We start from the raw sequence: 16,475 nt of genomic DNA, 5'->3' as shown, positions 1-16,475 counted from the left end.
TAGACTGCCAACTGGGACGTCTGTTGCCGCGCCACAACACGGTCACATGCACTCGAGGCGCGTATCCGATCTCACCAGGCGTGCAACCATAATGTCCTTCTTCTTAACACTGCAACACTACAAACTATACGAACAACTCACTCATGACATACACTAAGCTAGGAGTGACTTAGGAACGACGTACTCAGGATGTCGTCTTCACAGGACGGTCTCGGCGAACTTCTTCATCCCGAAGCCGCCCAATATAGTTGCCTCCTTCAGTAGAAACAACTCCCTCCCTCCGCCGTACTCGACGTCGTCCACTAATGCAAACATCAGCACCCCCGCATCATGTACCTGAAAGGAGATTGCACATCCACTCACCCTTTTGCGCCGCCTTCAGCCACCTCTTCGCCTGGACAACATTCGCCTCTGCCCTGAACTGCTGCGCGATCCTCAACATCGCAGTCAAGCCCCTCTCCACGTCCACACAGATCGACAGATCCGCCGTGTCCACCGGCAACACGTCCTTAAGCTTTCGCTTCAGGCTCGCATCGGACCGCGTGTCCGTCACCCGGAAGCCCTGACGCACGAGCCCGCGAATGTTGGTCTCGAGCGCCCCTGCCCTCGTCGCGTTGTCCCTGCGGAGCTGCTCGCCGATGCTATGAACGAGACGCACGAGCGCGGGGCGGAACGGCCCTCGGGATGGCGCGTGCGTCGCTTCGAGCGCGCTCTCCCATGTGCGAAGGAGGACCATGGGCTCTTTGAACAGCGGCCCGGACGGCAGTTGCACGAGCAGCTCCTCGCGCGTGTCCAGCTTTTCTTCTCCATCTGCCCTGTCCATTTCACATACACTGCACTCACATGCCTGCCCCTCCGGGAAGTACTTCTTCAAGGCTGCCACGCGGTCGCGATACCCCTTCTCTGTCGAGACGTACGGCACGGTCACCTCCTCGCCCGCCCGGATCGGGGCGACCGCGCGCACGGCGAGCACGTCTCCGAACGCCCGTGCACGCGCGTTCCCCGCACAGGAGTGGTTCAGCAGACTGGGCAGCAGATGCAGCGCGTTGGGCGAGCGCCGGATGCGGTCATCTTCGATGACTTCGCTACCAGTTGGGCAAAGGGAGTACTGGTCAAAGGTGTTGTACAGACAAATCGCCTCGAGGTGGTCGATGTCGATGTCGACCGTTGGCTGGAGAGGGTCGACGCGTTGGGGGTCGAGACGTGCAGGAGGAGGCGTTGCCGGAGGAAGGGGGTAGTCCGGGCCCGCGTAGAGATGTAAGAGCTGGTCATAGATGTCCGGGTTCCCATAGACCGTCTGCGCAACCTTCGCAACGTTGGCGGACTGCGCGCGGGTCATGAAGCGGGACGTCTTGAAATTGAGGGCAGTCCGCCACACGTCGGCGCGGAAGTCCTTCTCTTCGACGAACGAGAGTGCCTTTGAGACCATCTATTACCGGTGGTTAAGCCATACCCATGGCATAGACGTTCGCATGTATCAATAGTACGTACCAGGAGCTCCCCAGCAGAAACATCTCTTGTTACGACGATACCCCGTCCGCGGCCGGGGATCGTCTTGACTTCCACCGGTCCAGTGTAGTCTGCAGCATCCAATCTGCTGTCATGTTGGCACTCCTCGAAAAGCCTCGCCCAGTCATACTTCCCTATCGAGTTTTCTCGCAGTCGTTCTTCACACCTGCGGATCCAGGTGGCGTCTTCAGCATTATTACTGCTCGACACCCGATGTTGCTGAAACAACTGCCTAGCACTCGCGTAGTTGCGCCTCCCATACTCCGCACGCGCCGCACGGAGGAGAGCCTTGTTCCGGAACGCAGGAGATAGATCAGGTGTAGACAAGACAGATTGAGCATCGTAGAGGGTACCAGAGTAGAACTCGAGACGCAAGTAAGCCTCAGCACGGTTCAGGCGGAGCACCAGCGAGTCCGGGTGGACCTCAAGTCCACGAGAGTAAGCCACAGCAGCAGGGAACCATTGAGAGTACTTGAAGAGGTCGTTTCCTTTGACCCGCCAGTAGTCCTCTGTCTGCATGGTCTCTAGGGGTTCAGAAGGACTTGTAGGCGCTTCTGTGGCGAAGTGGACATCAGGGAGCATCTGGGTGTACGGTGCGAAGACTACCAGATCAGTCGGCGAGTCTACGCGTATGAGCGGGTTGGTGTTTTGTTGCGATGGCATCAGAACGGGATCGCGGATCAAGAGTACGGCACCCTTGGGGAAGAGGATGTCCATGTATTGCGGGGAGGCCTCGAAGGTCGTCGGATAATTGTAGAAGGAGAGATCATAGGCCGTTCCTTGTTGGTCTTCGACGACCGTTTGGACGGAATACAGAGACGCTGGGCCGAAGTCAGCAATGCGGAACTGACATGAAAGGGCTACACACAGCAAGGCGCGATAATTCGACATGTCAGAGCACGGCCCTATGCAATGTATGTCAGGTCAAGCCGCATCAATTAACGAGTCGTATATGCGTACAAATGTAACCTGGCGCATCATCATCTCCGAGAATAGCACTGGAGGCTAATCAATATATCGAGCATAGTGGGTGTCGAAATGCATACTTACCTGGTTCGAGCTCGTTCCATGGGGCTTTGCTTGTGTGCTTCCGAAACCCAGTCACCACAGCTATGGTGCGAGCCTTGACCTTCGACGCCGGCGCAGCAAACTGCTTCTCCTGTTCCTTCCGTGCAGCGATCTGCGCCGCCACGAGCGTCGCGCGGGACGATGTCTTAGGCTTGTACACGGGCCCACCGTCCGACTCGCCTTCGAGCCACTCCTTGTACTTGATCGCCGCCTCTGCTTGTTCTTCAGGCGGCATCGACAATATCAAACGCGGGAGCCGCTCGATGCCCATCACGGTCTTCGACCCCTGCTCTTCGGCGATGTCAGAGAGATGCCTGTAGTTGATGTCTGCATCGGCCAGGACATCGCCCATGGCTTCCGGGGTGAGGCCCAGGTGGACGGCAAGATCAATCATCTGTTCGATGTCCAATGTGTGCAGGAAGTCGGGATCCTGCGGGTTGAAAGCCATTGCGGAGGCTGAGTATGAAGCAGTGCGAGCGTTTGCAGCAGCCTTGCATGCCGCCTTTATACAGGCAAGCACTAAGGTTCGTGCCACTGCCAGTGGCACTGGCCGCATTGCTGTATCGGGCCAGGATCTCGGCCAGACACCCCAGTCGGCCGCTCGGTGCATTGCTCCTCAACTGGGTCATGATCAACAATGGCTGGCTTTCTCTTGACGAAAGGTACGGCACTATGTAGGCACTCGTCTCAATAATAGCTTTTGATTGGTGTATTGACCGGAAGAAACGGATGAAAAGTCCACCGTCAAGACCTGGTCAAGTGAAGACTCCACTGACCGAGCTCCCTGACAGTAACTCAGCCACTGGGCAAGGAGCCGATATTGTTCAAGTTGAACTTGTTCTAGCCCCCAAGCAACTTATCCCTGATACTTACGACGAACAATGACAGAAAGCACACAACGACGTCCGCGCGGTGATAGAATCCTGTCGTCATGTCATAGAATACACATACTTTATAAACTCTTCTTGAACTCTTCTCGGTGGTTTGTGGACAGCTAGGTAGTCAGACCGCATCACTTGCACCTATGGCTGAAAGTCTCAATCTCATCTGCCGCCACTTTCTAGCAGGCTGGGAGACGCACCCGATGAACCTCACGCGCTGCTTGATAGCTCGCGCACGCGCCCGACCTCCTCTCCATCAGCGTGCACAATCCCCACTCCCTTAGCCTTCAACTCTTCCACAGCCTTCTCCCATCCCTCCTGGCCCCCGACGCTCCTCGTCGCCTCCTCAACGACATACGTCTTCCACCCGTCCTCCGCACAGTCCAGCGCACTATGGAACACGCAATAGTCCCCCGCCAAGCCCGTCACGAACACCTCCGTCACCTGCCGGTCCCTCAACAGCGCCGCGAGCGAGCTCACCGCCGACACGAGCGGCGGGTCGCGCAGCGGGCTGCGGAACGCGGAGTACATCTCGACGCGCGGGTCCATGCCCTTGAGAATGACGCCGTCGAGCCTGTCCGCAGCGAGCTCGCGCACGAGCGCGTTCCCCGGCGTGCCCGCGACGCAGTGGTCCGGCCACAGGCGCGTCTGGTACGTCTCGCGCGCGTTCGTGGGGTTCGTGACCGTGGCGAAGGACGTGTACGGCTGCGCGTCCGGCCCGTGGTTCGACGCGAAGCTGATGTGGTTCGGCGGGTGGTGGTCCTTCGTCGCGATCTTGAGGACGAAGGGGAGCGCGAGGAGGTCGTTGATAACGGGGACGACCGCCCGCCCGTCGGGCACAGCGAGCGCACCGTTCTGAGCGCAGACTCGGCGTCAGTATGTCAGGTCGCCGGAGACATAGTGAACGTTTGTACGGGTGGGCAGAAGTCCTCTTGGACGTCCACGATGAGGAGCGCAGGACGAAAAGCCGTCTCGGACATGGTAGGCTAGAGATAAGATGCGTCGAACACCGCTGGACTGCGCACCCATGCTCAAGTAGGAAGATAGACGCTGCTATGTTCGTTATATTGACATACACGAGCAATAGCCAGGTGCTCAGTCCATTAAGATGTAGCAAGTGGTCAATAGTGTGCTATACAAGGTCGCCAGCTCTGCGTATGTCAGTATATCATACAAGCATCCGAGTCATGTCTCGCTATGATGCACCAGCGGTCTCCGCCCACTCCTTGCTGCCCATCTGCACAAGCCGCGAGCAACACCGCGCGAACGCAAACAACTCTTCGTCTCCGCTGAAGACCGAACTTGAGATGACCATGTCGCTCGGAAGACCCTAATGCACATGCTCAGCGCCAGGCGCATTTGTGTTATCTCAGCGCGTCCACTCACCAAGTCGTCCATCATCTGCCGCATCTGGTCCGACACCGCATCGCTGGCATTGTCCCCATCCTCAGAGAATATCTGGGCTATCGGTGCCTCGGAAGTGATAAATAACTTCGCTTTGCTTTCGTAGCATGCTGTTAGGGTATTAGGCTCTACTCAACGCACATATAGACAGTAAAGGGCGCACCATCAATGAAGGTGATGAATCTCCGCGCCTTGTCCTTCTGATTCATCCCCATCTTCGGCACGTCGAAAATGAATATCGTCTTGAAGTGCTTCACGATCTCCAGATAGTCCGCCGCGCTCAGCGGCATCCCACAGAGCTCGTCGAACTGGAACTTGGCCACTGTGCTCGAGCTCTCCGGCACGGTGATCGTCCGTCCCCATGTCGTGAGCTTGCGGTGGTGCTGCACGGGATCTGACGGGTCGGATGTGATCGCCTTGAAGATCTTCTCGACCTCAGCTGTATTCTCAGGCGTGAGGGGGTCGTAGTATACATGCGAGAGCGTGCGGGGTATTCGTCGATAATCTGTTTTCAGTATGAGCGTGTAATCGGAGGTAAGGGGAGTTAGTGGGGGACTCACCTGTGCCTGAGTCAAGGTCTGTGACGTCGAACTGGGTGTTAAGAAGCTCTATACAAGGAACGAAGCTCGATCGCTGGATCCCGTTCTTATATAGTTCGTCTGGATGACGACTAAACGACCAATCAAGAGACCTTCTCGCACACGAAAGTGGATAACTCACTTGGATGTAATAACACAGATGACACCATAGCTCAGGAGACGCTCAAAGAGCTGCCTCAAGATCATAGCGTCCGCGATATCAGTGACCTGAATCAAGGAGCTCAGTCCTCGTTCCCTCATAGCTGCCATGCCACGTACCTGGAACTCGTCGAAGCATAGGATGTACGCCTCGTTCGCCAGCTCCCGCGCAACAGGGCCGATCACATCGCCTCCCTGGTATCCAAGCTTCGCCTTCGTCGCATGTACCCGCTTGTGTACGTCGATCATGAAGGCATGAAAGTGGACTCGCCGCTTGCGCTTGATGTGCGGGGGGATGGTCTCGTAGAAGAGGTCCATGAGCATGGTCTTGCCCGTGCCAACGTCGCCGTAGAGGTACAGGCCCTTTGGCTTGTTCTCTGTTGTTGCTGACCCATGCTCAACTTGCGCTGATCGACCGAGGAAGCGGGAGAACTACGGTGCGTGAGCACAAGTGTCTGGCAGCGGAGGTCGGGACTTACTAGGGATGGACGCGGCGGCTCATGAGGGACGGGTGGTGGATGGTAGTTCGCTACCTCGTCATGCAGCTTCTGCAACTTCCCGATGATCCTCTCCTGGTGTTCATCATACCTGAGGACGCCAGAATCGACGAGTTTGTGGTATCTGGCCAGGGGTGATGATGTTGCTACAGGATGGTCCGTTGTCACCTTCACCCTTCCTCTTGCGATCGCGCTACTAGACTCACCTTGCTCCGACTGCGACTGTGGTGCATACTTCGCGTGGAGGATAGCAGCCTCGCGGTCACTGAGGCCCTGCCTCTCGGTTGTCCGATCGGCTGCTAATGAGGAATTGAGCCGCCTTCTGTGAGCGATCGACCGGTTAACGATGGAACGAACAGCGAGACGGCGGTGTGGCAGAGCGGTCAGTCGGTGTCGGGTAGATGCAATGTACGGCCGCAGAGACAGAATGGGCCTCATATTGCTGCGTGTTTAGTCTGTGGTCGAGCCCGTGTAAGATGAGCCCAGCGAGTTGGAGAAGCCCCTGCAAACGAGCCTACATAAGGATAAAGATGTCATCCAGCGGTCGGCCGACGCTGCGGGACAGTCGCGTCCACGGCACGTGAATTCTCCTCCGAGAACCTCGGGATACTACTCGGGTTCGAACGGAGCGCCGCTTCTTCGCACCGTCTCTCGCTCGGACTCGGAGCTCGGAGGAGCACTCGGGTCGGCGAGGTTTGGGGGAACAGAAATACGACGACCAGACTGGGGGAGGATCCCGGTATGTCAGCGCGCGAAGTTTGTACATCGACGTGTATATCAATTCATTCCGAACGTTCCGTTAGTCCAATCCCTTGTTAATATTGTCAGTAGTACTCGAACACGAGCCGTACAAGCACAGTAGATGCTGGTACATGCAACATATTAATGAAATAAAGCAAAGGGCATGAGATCCCGCATTCAGTCAAATATACGACTCGTCCGTGCACCGTCAACGAAGATCTTGCTGATTGGTTGCTTCTGCGTCCGAGGGCGCAGCCGGCCTGTCCGTACGGTGAGAATGGCCTGATCGAAGTCGCCGCGACCGATAGACCGTCCGCCTGCGCGGCCTTGCGAGCTCGGAGGTGCCAATAATGCTGGTGAGGAAGAAGGCGTAGCATCTTGCTTGATGGTCTGACATAATTTAGTAAGTGGGCTGACGGCGGAGCGGAGAAGAACAGTGCTCACCGCTTCTGAGTCAGTACGAGGATGCCCCAGGGGCGTAGCCTTGGGTGCGATTTCCTTGTTCTTCTCCTCGGCATCATGTACGTCCAGAGCGGCTTTCTGTGAGCGGAGTGAGACGATGAAAATTTCATAGAACATGAGCATATTACCTGCAATGACGACGAGAACGATAGGATGAGACCAAAGAACTCTTCCGGCTTCGGTGCATCTTGGCCATCAGGTTTCTCCCCATAGAAGGCGAGCAACGATCGTAGCTCATTGTCTAGTGCCACGGCCATGTTCTTGAGAGCGTCTACACTAGGGCTCACTGTCTTGACGAAGGGCTTATAGACGAGGCGTCAGATGAATACGCGAGCGAGTCCACGATTACTCACTTGCATGACTGCAACAAACCTATCACCAGGTGCCTGGGGTGTACCCTGCATCACGCGGATCTCTTCCGCGACGCGCTTCATACCCTCAACGAGGGATTGCACAGAGGCGTTGAGCGTCTGGACTGACACTGAGAGCAAAGCCGACGGACGTCAGAAAGTGATGAGATACATGGCTTATCCACACTGACCTCGTGCAGCCGCTTCCAGGTGCGGCATATCTTCGACGAAGAGGACAAGATTTGCATCACTTCTCAAGAGCACCTTGGCTAGATAATGCAGGAGAGTTGGACAGTCAGGGCCTCCCTTGGCCGTCCTCGTCTCTTTCATCTGCTCTCATCTCAGCGAGTCTGTCATGTGCATAGTGAGACTGACCACCTCACCTTTGACAGTGCCTCAAGTTGGAAGCCCCTCGCGCCGCCTCGGAACGTCGACCCGTTCAGCGCATTCCCGACAGCGAGAACAGCCTACAGATTGGGTGAGTTCGACACCATAAAAACATTGTATCACTGACCTGCAAGACGTTCTTGAACCTAGAGGACGATTGCAACTCACGGGACGCATTCCTGACGATGTTGAGTTCCGGCCGAATCTCCTCAATCTCAAGCTCCAGTTTCTGCCGGTAGAGCATGCAATCTAGCCGCTGTGACAACCTCGGTATCGACATGATCTACGAGCTTTCGGTTCAGTAACAGCAGTAACATGCCAGTCACAATGTATCTTGACCTGGTAGAAGTACTGATCTGCCTTGGCCAACTTGCTGATATCGCCGAAGTCCTTGAGCCTGGCGACCTATGCCATCACATCGTAAGACGATGCGCCGCACGGCAGACGCCTACACACACCTCTTCAGCTGTTGGCAGTTGTCGGCCAATAGCCCTCAGGTCGTCGACGGATAGTTTGCTGTCGTCAAGCGTAAGGAGAGCAAGTCGAATCTCAGGTAACTCCCTCTTGATACCAGACAGCATAATAGCTGTCCACTACACATCAGAAGATCCCCAGCATCCAACCTGAACGCAAAAGCACTCACCGACATTGTTCGCCCTCGTGATGTCCAACAAAGTCGTCACCGACTGTTTGCGGGGCGACGTCACCGACATCTGTGACGGACTCGTAGGTGTATTGTCAATCGCGAACGTCGCCTCCAGATCCGTTAGGTCGAACGCCGCATCCGGCTGTATCTGCGTCCACACCGTAGAGCCCAACGCGGGAGCGGAGAGCTTGTTCCAGAAGAACGGCTTGAGACGCTTCGCGGGCTTGGCGACTTTGAGCGGACGTTTGTAGGCTGATGGAGGCGGCGGTGGTCCGGGCGGAGGTGGTGGTGCGACGCCCGGAGGTGGCGGCGGCGGCGGAGGGGGCGCAGGGATATTTAGCGCAGGAGGTGGAGGGGGCGGGGGCGCGGGAGGCTGCGGGAATGGGTTAGAAGGGTCGTGGCCATTGACTAGGCCCATGTGTGGGCTTGTCGGAGGCGGTGGAGGCGGTGGAGGCGGTGGAGGCGGCGGTGCTGGTACCAAAGGTATGGATGTGGGTGCGGTCTCTGCGGTCGGAATGGAGGCTGTCGAGGAAGGGATGCGTGGAGGTGGCGGCGGTGGCGGGGGAGGCGGTGGCGGGGGAGGAGGAGGAGGAGACACAGCAGGCAGACCTGGAATGCCATTCGCAGTCGCGGCAGCCGACCAAGTCTTGGGAGGGCCGGGAGGTGGAGGTGGAGGAGCAACCTGTCGCTTGAAGGCGGACTCGGTGATGAACTTTGGCTTCGCCGCCAGCTGGGATTCCATCTCCTGAATCTTGATGCGTAAGGCCGAGATCTCCTCGTCCTTTTCAGTGAGACTAGCGATGGCCTGCGTAGCCATCATCTCCGCATCGACTTCGAGTTCCCTCGTCTCCTCTCTAGTCTCCTCTCGTGAGCGGAAACGCGAGTATACAGATTCGAGTGCACGCTTCAAGTACACAATCTCCTTGTCCTTCATGCCCAATGAGGATTCAAATTCCCCGTTCTACTAGCACTCAGTAATGTTGTTGTTGTGCTTATGTTTCATCTGACGACTTGCCTGTATCTTGAGCTTCGCGATCTCCTCCATGAGCGTGTTCCACTTGACTCGATCACGCTCGCGCTTCGCGCGTTCGTCCTGTCCAATACGGTCAGAACACAGCACACGAAGACAAACTCAGTGACACTCACTGCATCTCTACCTTCACTAGGATTCTGAGCCTTCAGCCGCTCGAGCTCTGCTTGAAGTTGAGAGGCTTCCTTCTCCTTTTGGACAAGACGCTGCACGACGCCATGGAAGCTCTGCTTGGACTGCACACAATGAACAGCGAGTCAGAATGAGGTTCGCTTGTCATACCTCGGTACCTAGACTACTGCCACCACGTCCACCTGAGGCTGGACCTGAACTGAGGGCGCGAAGCGTCTTGATTTCAGCGGCCTGCTCTGCAACTTGATTCCGAAGGTCGCTCCTCTATGTGCATATGAGAGACGGATAACAATGATCGGAAGATATGCACATTACCTCTTGACTCAACGAATCAACACTAGCACGAAGCGACTCCAGGTCTTCCGACAGGATAGATTCGTGCCCTTCAAGATGTGCTCTGACCTCAAGGATCTCACCGGTGACATGCTGAACAGAGGCAATGAACTTGTTCAAACATGGCGTCCAGCTACCTTCACTACGTCCGGAGTCAGTGATACCCACGATGAGGAGGATGCGTTCGTACAGGTCATCCAGCGTCGCTATCTGTTCGACAAACTTGTCGACAATAATAAGGAGATCGCCCTTCAGTTGGCTGGGAATGTCAGCTGAGACGCGCGCAACGCTACTCAGACGCGAACTTACCTATCGACATCCCGCTCCAGCAGCGAGCTCAGAGCACTCATGATCTGCAGGACAGTCGCATAGTATGACTGTTCATCCCGCGCGATACGTAAGAGATGCTCAACGACTGGCTCAGAGCTTGACTGAGGGTGGTCGTCGCCTACGAGGTTACGAGCGCGTTCCCGCATGTCCTCCTCATCTTCGAACTTCTCTTCAGTATACACGTCGAGCTGAGTGACCAAAGAATCTGGAGGCTTGATGTACCGCAGCGTCTGAGAATATTGTCAATTACTAGCCACACGTGATAGCACAAGACAACATACTACAATCACTTCGTTCAAGCCACGCCGGCCGAGCTCTTCTCTGAGGAGTATGCGCTCTTCCAAGGCATCAGGACAATTTGTCAGGGCATTGATCAGAGCCATGGACGCGGTTCGAGCTTCCCACACGCCATCTTCCTCGTTGGAGTAGCCAAACTCATTCGTGATCGTCCCGTCGTCGGTGGCCTCGGGAAGACGTAGCGAGGCAATGAGCTCCTGAAAGCGGAAGGCTTCCTCGAACTCCACCCTGTAGTCGGACATCGCGGCTAGTACAGCTTTGTGACCTTCTGTCAGCGAGAGCACACAGATTGCTGCCAGGACCTCGGAAGTCAAGGTGCGAAGTCGGACGGAGGAGCCGTGGAGGGAGTAGGCAATGTGCGTAATCAGCGTTGGTGCTCTGAGTACTTCGTTGAAGCCGGGCTTCATATAGAGGTCAGTCATCATGGTTGTTGCTGAACGAATGAACTTACCTCGGTGTTCAACAACACCCGCAGGCACTTGATGATCTCGAGGAGCACAGTCTCCTCGATATCGCTCAGCTTCCTCCGTTTCCCACCTTTGCTCACCAGTCCACTCAGCAGCCTCCCGATCGCATCCATGCCATTCTCGTCCGCAACGAACTCCTCGATCCACACCAGACTCGCCGTCGATAGATGCACTCGGAGTGAGATCAGATGCTTGACGAGCTTCATGTCCGTGGCTCTCCCATACCGGATACCGTCAACATACCACTTCGGCGTCTTCTCCGTCTCCTTGGCCCCTCCCTTCTCCCCGCCAGATGATGCCCACCAACTACTCCAAAGACCACCCGTAGATTGGGATTGTAGCGTCGGCGCGGTGATACTCTCTGCCTGCGACTTCGTGGACCCGGCTGAGTCCCGCCTTCTGTGGCTGAAGTCGACACTTCCGCGTTGATCAGGGCTTGGCGTAGGAGAGCCCGCGCTTCCCCAGCTAGCGATGGAAAGACGCTTCATGAAACCAGAGTCGCCGGTAAGTTGAGGGACCAAACGCGGCAGGAATGATGCCGCACTGGCGGGCCCGTAGGTGGACGGCACTGCAGTATGTACAGCAGTCTGCCTTGTGCCGGCGGCCCGTGACATGGTCAAGCTACGAGAGATTGTTTGGTTGCGGAGCAGGTACTGCTTCTTCTCCAGTGGGAGTTGGTACATCTGTTCCCGCTTGGCTCCTTTCAACCCAAGCTCGTCCTTGAAGGACAGATCAGTCATGGTAACGCCGTATGTGGAATACTGTTATACATACGAGTACGTGTTCAAACTCTTGTTCATCGAAGCCATTCGGATCCTGCTCTTCTCCTGAATCGAAGGGAGTACCTACTATAGTCCCGCCAGTGTGCTGTTCAACAAGCTTAGGTTCGCTAACAGCCTTCTCCTTCGTGGAAATCGTGCCTGTATTGGCCTCGGGGCTGGTGGGATGCATCCAGCTCTCGAAGATACTAGAGAATCTGTTCTGCGAGATCGATGCACGCCAATCAGTGGTCATGCTAGAGCTAGGGCTTGCAGGTGCCTCCGCTTGTGCGAGATCTTTCTGTTTCGCTGTACCCTCGGCTTCCTCGCTCTCGTCTGCCTCCTCGAGATCTGCGAGCCGTCTGATGGTGTCTTCCGAAGGTTCAGTGGACGTGGAAGAGACTTGTCTGCTCTTCGACCGACGGTACCATTCATCTGGCACACAAAAGCGGAAGCTGCGAGACGCCGTAGAGAGAGATGAAACGAAAGGGTTGGGCATATGCGGGGATTCGAGGATACTCGACATTGCGCTCGTGAATGGTAACCTGGCGGACTCTGGGCCATGCCATGAGTGAGTGTCCAGGGTACAGAAACGAGGAGAGCTCACTCTCGGCGTCATCCTGAGCCCATACCTCCTCCAGTACGTAGTCTAAGGCACCACCACCCGGGATTGGGAGTGTCTTCATGAGCCCTAGCTGCTCAATGACCAGGTCAACAGCCTCTCGGACCGTCATGGACTTGGAGACAAATAGTTTCCATTGGAATCCGTCGTGGACCTCAGGGACGCGTAGAAAACTGCATGTGAGCGCGAGGAAAGGGTGAAGGGACACCAGCCGTAGCACCGGGGTATGTAGATGGGATGTAAGCGGGAACGCTGAGAAGTGCCTTTCGGAACGAGCGGTAGGGGAAGGCGCATTGAGCAACGGGGCGACGAGAGCCGTGGGCGATACAATCCCTAGGGAAGTCGAGGTAAGCTCAGACGCAGCATAGACAGTGAACCTCACCGTTTCCGAGCTCTTCCAACTCTTCCTCTGTCCATCGTCGTCCGCCCGACTCCCTCCGTATCTTCTGCAGAGCCCAGCCATAGTTCTCGAGGTCACCGAGCACTTCGCTGTGGACCTCCGGGTCTTGAAGGAGAACGTCTGTGACTTCCTGGACAGTAGCAGACGCGCCAACGGTCGCGAAGTGTAGCGACCCAGATGGTAGTATGCAGGGCACGATTAACGCGTCATCGGACATTATGCTTCGTGAGGGCCTCTGCTGAGGTCGCTGGGGTTCATACGCATGGAATGGCAGGTGCCTGTGTTACGGAATGCAGCTCTGATTCCCAGGCTTCGCGAAAGTGGGTACTGGCTATAGATGGCGACAGAGACGAGAGCCTTCGTAAGGGACAGTACTAGTCAAGGCGCCGCCTAGTTCAAGGAGAGAATAGAGGCTGAGTAGCCCGACCGCAGTGAAGCTATCCTCGGGCCTCGAAGTGGTCGCGTTGCGCGTAATGCCAGTGCTGCAGCTGATCCAGAGCTGATCTCCCCCCGCGACGACACAGGCCTCGTGACGTAGTCGCTCGGCCACGGACCAATCCAGTTCGGTTTGATCGTGCCGTTTGTCGCAAGTTCCCTGCAGTCAATGAGTCATGACCGTTGCCCTTGGCTGCAGCCAAGCTGACATCCTTCTCAGACACATAACGCGAAGAGGAGATCCAGATAGCATATAGCAATGTCGACAGACAACCGGACGCAAACTAGCAACACCAAATGAGACCTCTCACGACACCGATATGCTCATGGCCATACTCCCTGGCCGGTACGGACTGATGCTCATGCCACCGAAAGACTCTCCCAACCCATCTGCCTCGTCCTCCCCATCAGCAGCCTTCCCGCCTGTCATCAGGATACCATCGACTCCAGGGCCGTCGACCACCTCGTCATCTTCCTCGTCGTCGCCGTGCTCGTCATCTTCGTCATCTTCGTCTTCATCGTCATCGATTGCCACAGACGACCACTCCCGATATACGCCCTGTATGTATGACCCAGAGCGCGGAAGCTTGTAGGGGTCGAATGGGAAGAACGTATTGAGCTCTGCGGTCATCGAGTGTCCGAGCATGGAGGGATGGATCGCGGAACGCTTCGCATTCTGAAGGATGTTACCTCCAGGAGTGGGAGGCTGAGGCGCGTAGTCGGACCGTCGATTCGACTCCATGATAGTATAGCAGTAGATGAAGTCCGTAGCGTGCGCGACACGGGCGAACTGCATTACGACGTTTGAAGAGCAGACCTGCGGACCGTGATCAGTTCACACCAGCGCGTTGTATGTTATCGTCGCACATACCTTAAGGGGATTGAGGTCTGACTGTATAACCCGCTGTATAACATCCAGCTCTGCCATCCACTTCTTGGCAGGAGCGCTCGCAGCTGTGAACTCATCCACATCTTCCTGGTCCTCGAGGAGGTCCCTCCAACGGAAACAAAAGATTAAGAACACAGCCTGCACCACAGCGTAGAATATGCTATGATGTGCCATGCTCGGCGGAACGGCGCCTGCAGTGTTAACCGCATCGAAGATATCGAGTCTACTTCGCAGGAAGTTGCATAGGCACGCGACCACTCTGCGAGCGCTCTCCCGGTCGACGAACTGGGCCCGACTGACGAAACTCGCGATGTAGCTCGCAGCGGCAGCTCGGGTCACTGCGGGTTGATCCTCCTCCAACAGCGATTTCGAGACCAACATGCCCTGAAAGAGGTCGCTGAACTCGGGATCGAGGGAAGAATACCAGAAGACGAGGAACTGTGTGTAGCGTGACTTGAAAGTGCGGAGGATGGTGCGGTCGAAGATGGCTAAGAGCATGTGGAACTGTTGACGTCGCAATAAGCGGCCTTCTTCGAGAATCGTGGGTGATAGGGGACGGATGGGTTCAAAAGGGGTTAATGGCGAGTCGGAGCGAGATGATGGTGTTCCAGGCGTGGAGAGGTGAAGTGTGGGTGTTTCGGCGTGTACTTGGTTGAAGTGGTCGAACAGATTCTTCAGGATAGCGTCGAGCTTATCCACCATGTCTTGGACGTGCTTGAAGTTAGTCGGCACATCTTCGACCGGGTGCGCTTCGTCATCCACCTCGCCTCCCGCGTCGGATGACAAATCACTAAGATTGTCCCCATCGCCGTCGTCATCCTCGTCATCGGACTCTTCGCCTTCTTGACCGACTATGGTATCAAACGGGTCAAGCTCGAAGACACCCTGTTGCTCCTCTTCTGCGAGCCTCTCTTCGAGTTCTTCAAGTTCTACTTGAATCTCGACCTTAAAACACTACGTCAGTTCGTCTTCACCCAGAAACCGGCAAATGACCATACATCGATCTGAATGGCTCGATCAACTATGGTGCCCAAGACACCCTCGGCTAGCTCAGGGCAATACTCTGTTACTTTGAGGATATTGCGAATATACGTGATCTGGGAGGCTTGGCTCTGTCGCTTATGCGGGAAGCTGTGCACTAGCAAGGGGTGCAAGGTCGATGGCAAGGTGGGAATTAGAGAGTAGATGTGTTGCAGCAGATAGTGTATGCGATCGTACACAACCCGTCGTGTGAGAGGACTGGTAGAGGTTGAGGGTAACCTCGAGTCCAATGCTGTGAGACCAGACTCTAGGAGGCCATCAAACAGGGGACTAGGATCCTGAGAGGGGGGTACGCACGGTAGGTGAAACCGTGCGCAATCCTGCCGAGCACGAGCGACAGATACTCGGGGCGTGCACTAATAAGCATGCCGATGAAGGAGGTGTACGACTTGACGAAACTGGTGTCCATGACTGTCCATGGCATGTTTACGATGGCTTCTACAAGAGCGGAGTGACAGCGTTCGAGTCGAGAGACGGCGTGTGACAACGCTAGGATCCAGTCTCGTAATTGAGGCAGGGGTAAGGACGCATCTACTGTGCTCTTCTTTGGGTTGAACTGGTCGACCAATTCGTCAAACGCATCGCTGTTGCCCTATTACTGGTGTCAGGGACGGCATGAGACCAATACTGTTACACTCACATTCTTCTTCTGTTGCAAAGCGTTGTTCACGAACACGAGGTAACCACGCTGCCTATACTGTTCACCTGCACAAACTTTTAGCAACCTAGCTCATCTGCGTGGACCTATAAGCAGACCTTGCTTGACCCGAGAGTTTGTGGCGATAGGTCTTGAGACGTAGAGGGAAGATGAAGAGGATGAAGAGGACCTCCGCGACGGTCCGTCTGGGCGCTTTTTGAAGTTCTCCAGAGGGTCGGTCGGCTTTTGCTGCGACTCCATATAGCGTAGGTTGGAGAATGCTGGTCCCGCCTTTGGCTGCCTGACGTTGAACTGAGATAGACGAGAGTGAGGTTCCATTGTCCGGCGGCACTCAGCGAGATGAGCAAAAGTCAAGACCTGCCTGTGCAGGACGGGAGCGACGGAGCAAAATTGGCTGACTA

The 16,475-nt window shown here is 55.9% G+C and overlaps 5 protein-coding genes across 5 annotated transcripts; all 5 read right to left on the bottom strand.

Annotated features, from left to right (window-relative positions):
• Positions 1–198: 198 nt before the first annotated feature.
• Positions 199–3,025, bottom strand: C8Q71DRAFT_859984 (uncharacterized protein; the record flags this gene model as incomplete). Its single annotated transcript, XM_047927728.1, has 6 exons — positions 199–302; positions 364–1,429; positions 1,492–2,330; positions 2,378–2,414; positions 2,470–2,507; positions 2,560–3,025. The coding sequence occupies 6 exons, from the start codon at positions 3,023–3,025 to the stop codon at positions 199–201; spliced, it is 2,550 nt and encodes an 849-aa protein (XP_047776424.1).
• A 643-nt stretch (positions 3,026–3,668) lies between these two features.
• C8Q71DRAFT_798049 (isochorismatase family hydrolase) lies at positions 3,669–4,438 on the bottom strand (the record flags this gene model as incomplete). Its single annotated transcript, XM_047925792.1, has 2 exons — positions 3,669–4,313; positions 4,373–4,438. 2 exons carry the CDS (start codon positions 4,436–4,438, stop codon positions 3,669–3,671), a joined length of 711 nt encoding a protein of 236 aa, XP_047776423.1.
• A 215-nt stretch (positions 4,439–4,653) lies between these two features.
• On the bottom strand, positions 4,654–6,534 carry C8Q71DRAFT_798048 (AFG1-like ATPase-domain-containing protein; the record flags this gene model as incomplete). Its single annotated transcript, XM_047925791.1, has 8 exons — positions 4,654–4,788; positions 4,845–4,972; positions 5,026–5,367; positions 5,423–5,532; positions 5,583–5,668; positions 5,720–6,031; positions 6,079–6,242; positions 6,303–6,534. 8 exons carry the CDS (start codon positions 6,532–6,534, stop codon positions 4,654–4,656), a joined length of 1,509 nt encoding a protein of 502 aa, XP_047776422.1.
• Positions 6,535–6,842: 308 nt separating this feature from the next.
• On the bottom strand, positions 6,843–13,555 carry C8Q71DRAFT_823582 (FH2-domain-containing protein). The gene is made up of 22 exons (XM_047926244.1): positions 13,034–13,555; positions 12,637–12,984; positions 12,046–12,584; positions 11,256–11,990; positions 10,789–11,205; positions 10,487–10,737; positions 10,368–10,436; positions 10,160–10,319; positions 9,995–10,108; positions 9,829–9,948; positions 9,694–9,775; positions 9,648–9,652; positions 8,680–9,610; positions 8,495–8,622; positions 8,376–8,441; positions 8,164–8,319; positions 8,033–8,116; positions 7,841–7,979; positions 7,653–7,780; positions 7,428–7,601; positions 7,282–7,377; positions 6,843–7,227 (listed from the first exon to the last, which is right to left on the bottom strand). The coding sequence occupies exons 1-22, from the start codon at positions 13,266–13,268 to the stop codon at positions 7,015–7,017; spliced, it is 5,190 nt and encodes a 1,729-aa protein (XP_047776421.1). The 5' UTR covers positions 13,269–13,555; the 3' UTR covers positions 6,843–7,014.
• Positions 13,556–13,659: 104 nt separating this feature from the next.
• On the bottom strand, positions 13,660–16,439 carry C8Q71DRAFT_772146 (RNA polymerase I-specific transcription initiation factor RRN3). Its single transcript, XM_047924396.1, has 6 exons — positions 16,173–16,439; positions 16,057–16,121; positions 15,714–16,008; positions 15,374–15,663; positions 14,358–15,320; positions 13,660–14,303 (listed from the first exon to the last, which is right to left on the bottom strand). Exons 1-6 carry the CDS (start codon positions 16,390–16,392, stop codon positions 13,794–13,796), a joined length of 2,343 nt encoding a protein of 780 aa, XP_047776420.1. The 5' UTR covers positions 16,393–16,439; the 3' UTR covers positions 13,660–13,793.
• Positions 16,440–16,475: the final 36 nt, after the last annotated feature.

The sequence above is a fragment of the Rhodofomes roseus genome (assembly GCF_022264815.1).
Source record: "Rhodofomes roseus strain CIRM-BRFM 1785 chromosome Unknown C8Q71scaffold_17, whole genome shotgun sequence".
Classification (NCBI taxonomy): Eukaryota; Fungi; Basidiomycota; class Agaricomycetes; order Polyporales; family Fomitopsidaceae; genus Rhodofomes; species Rhodofomes roseus.
Note: the sequence above shows the minus strand (reverse complement) of the source record. Positions and strands in the feature narration are given on the sequence as shown.

What these genes read in the sequence shown, in the direction of transcription:
- C8Q71DRAFT_772146 (XM_047924396.1), bottom strand. Translation starts at nt 16,392, where the DNA reads ATGGAACCTCACTCTCGTCTATCTCAGTTCAACGTCAGGCAGCCAAAG. An exon ending in AAACTCTCGGGTCAAGCAAG is followed by an intron (nt 16,122 to 16,172) that starts GTCTGCTTATAG and finishes AAGTTTGTGCAG; the next exon opens with GTGAACAGTATAGGCAGCGT. An exon ending in ATCGAGCCATTCAGATCGAT is followed by an intron (nt 15,321 to 15,373) that starts GTATGGTCATTT and finishes TAGTGTTTTAAG; the next exon opens with GTCGAGATTCAAGTAGAACT.
- C8Q71DRAFT_823582 (XM_047926244.1), bottom strand. Translation starts at nt 13,268, where the DNA reads ATGTCCGATGACGCGTTAATCGTGCCCTGCATACTACCATCTGGGTCG. An exon ending in GGGTGTTGTTGAACACCGAG is followed by an intron (nt 11,206 to 11,255) that starts GTAAGTTCATTC and finishes CTCTATATGAAG; the next exon opens with CCCGGCTTCAACGAAGTACT. An exon ending in GGTTTGTTGCAGTCATGCAA is followed by an intron (nt 7,602 to 7,652) that starts GTGAGTAATCGT and finishes CTCGTCTATAAG; the next exon opens with CCCTTCGTCAAGACAGTGAG.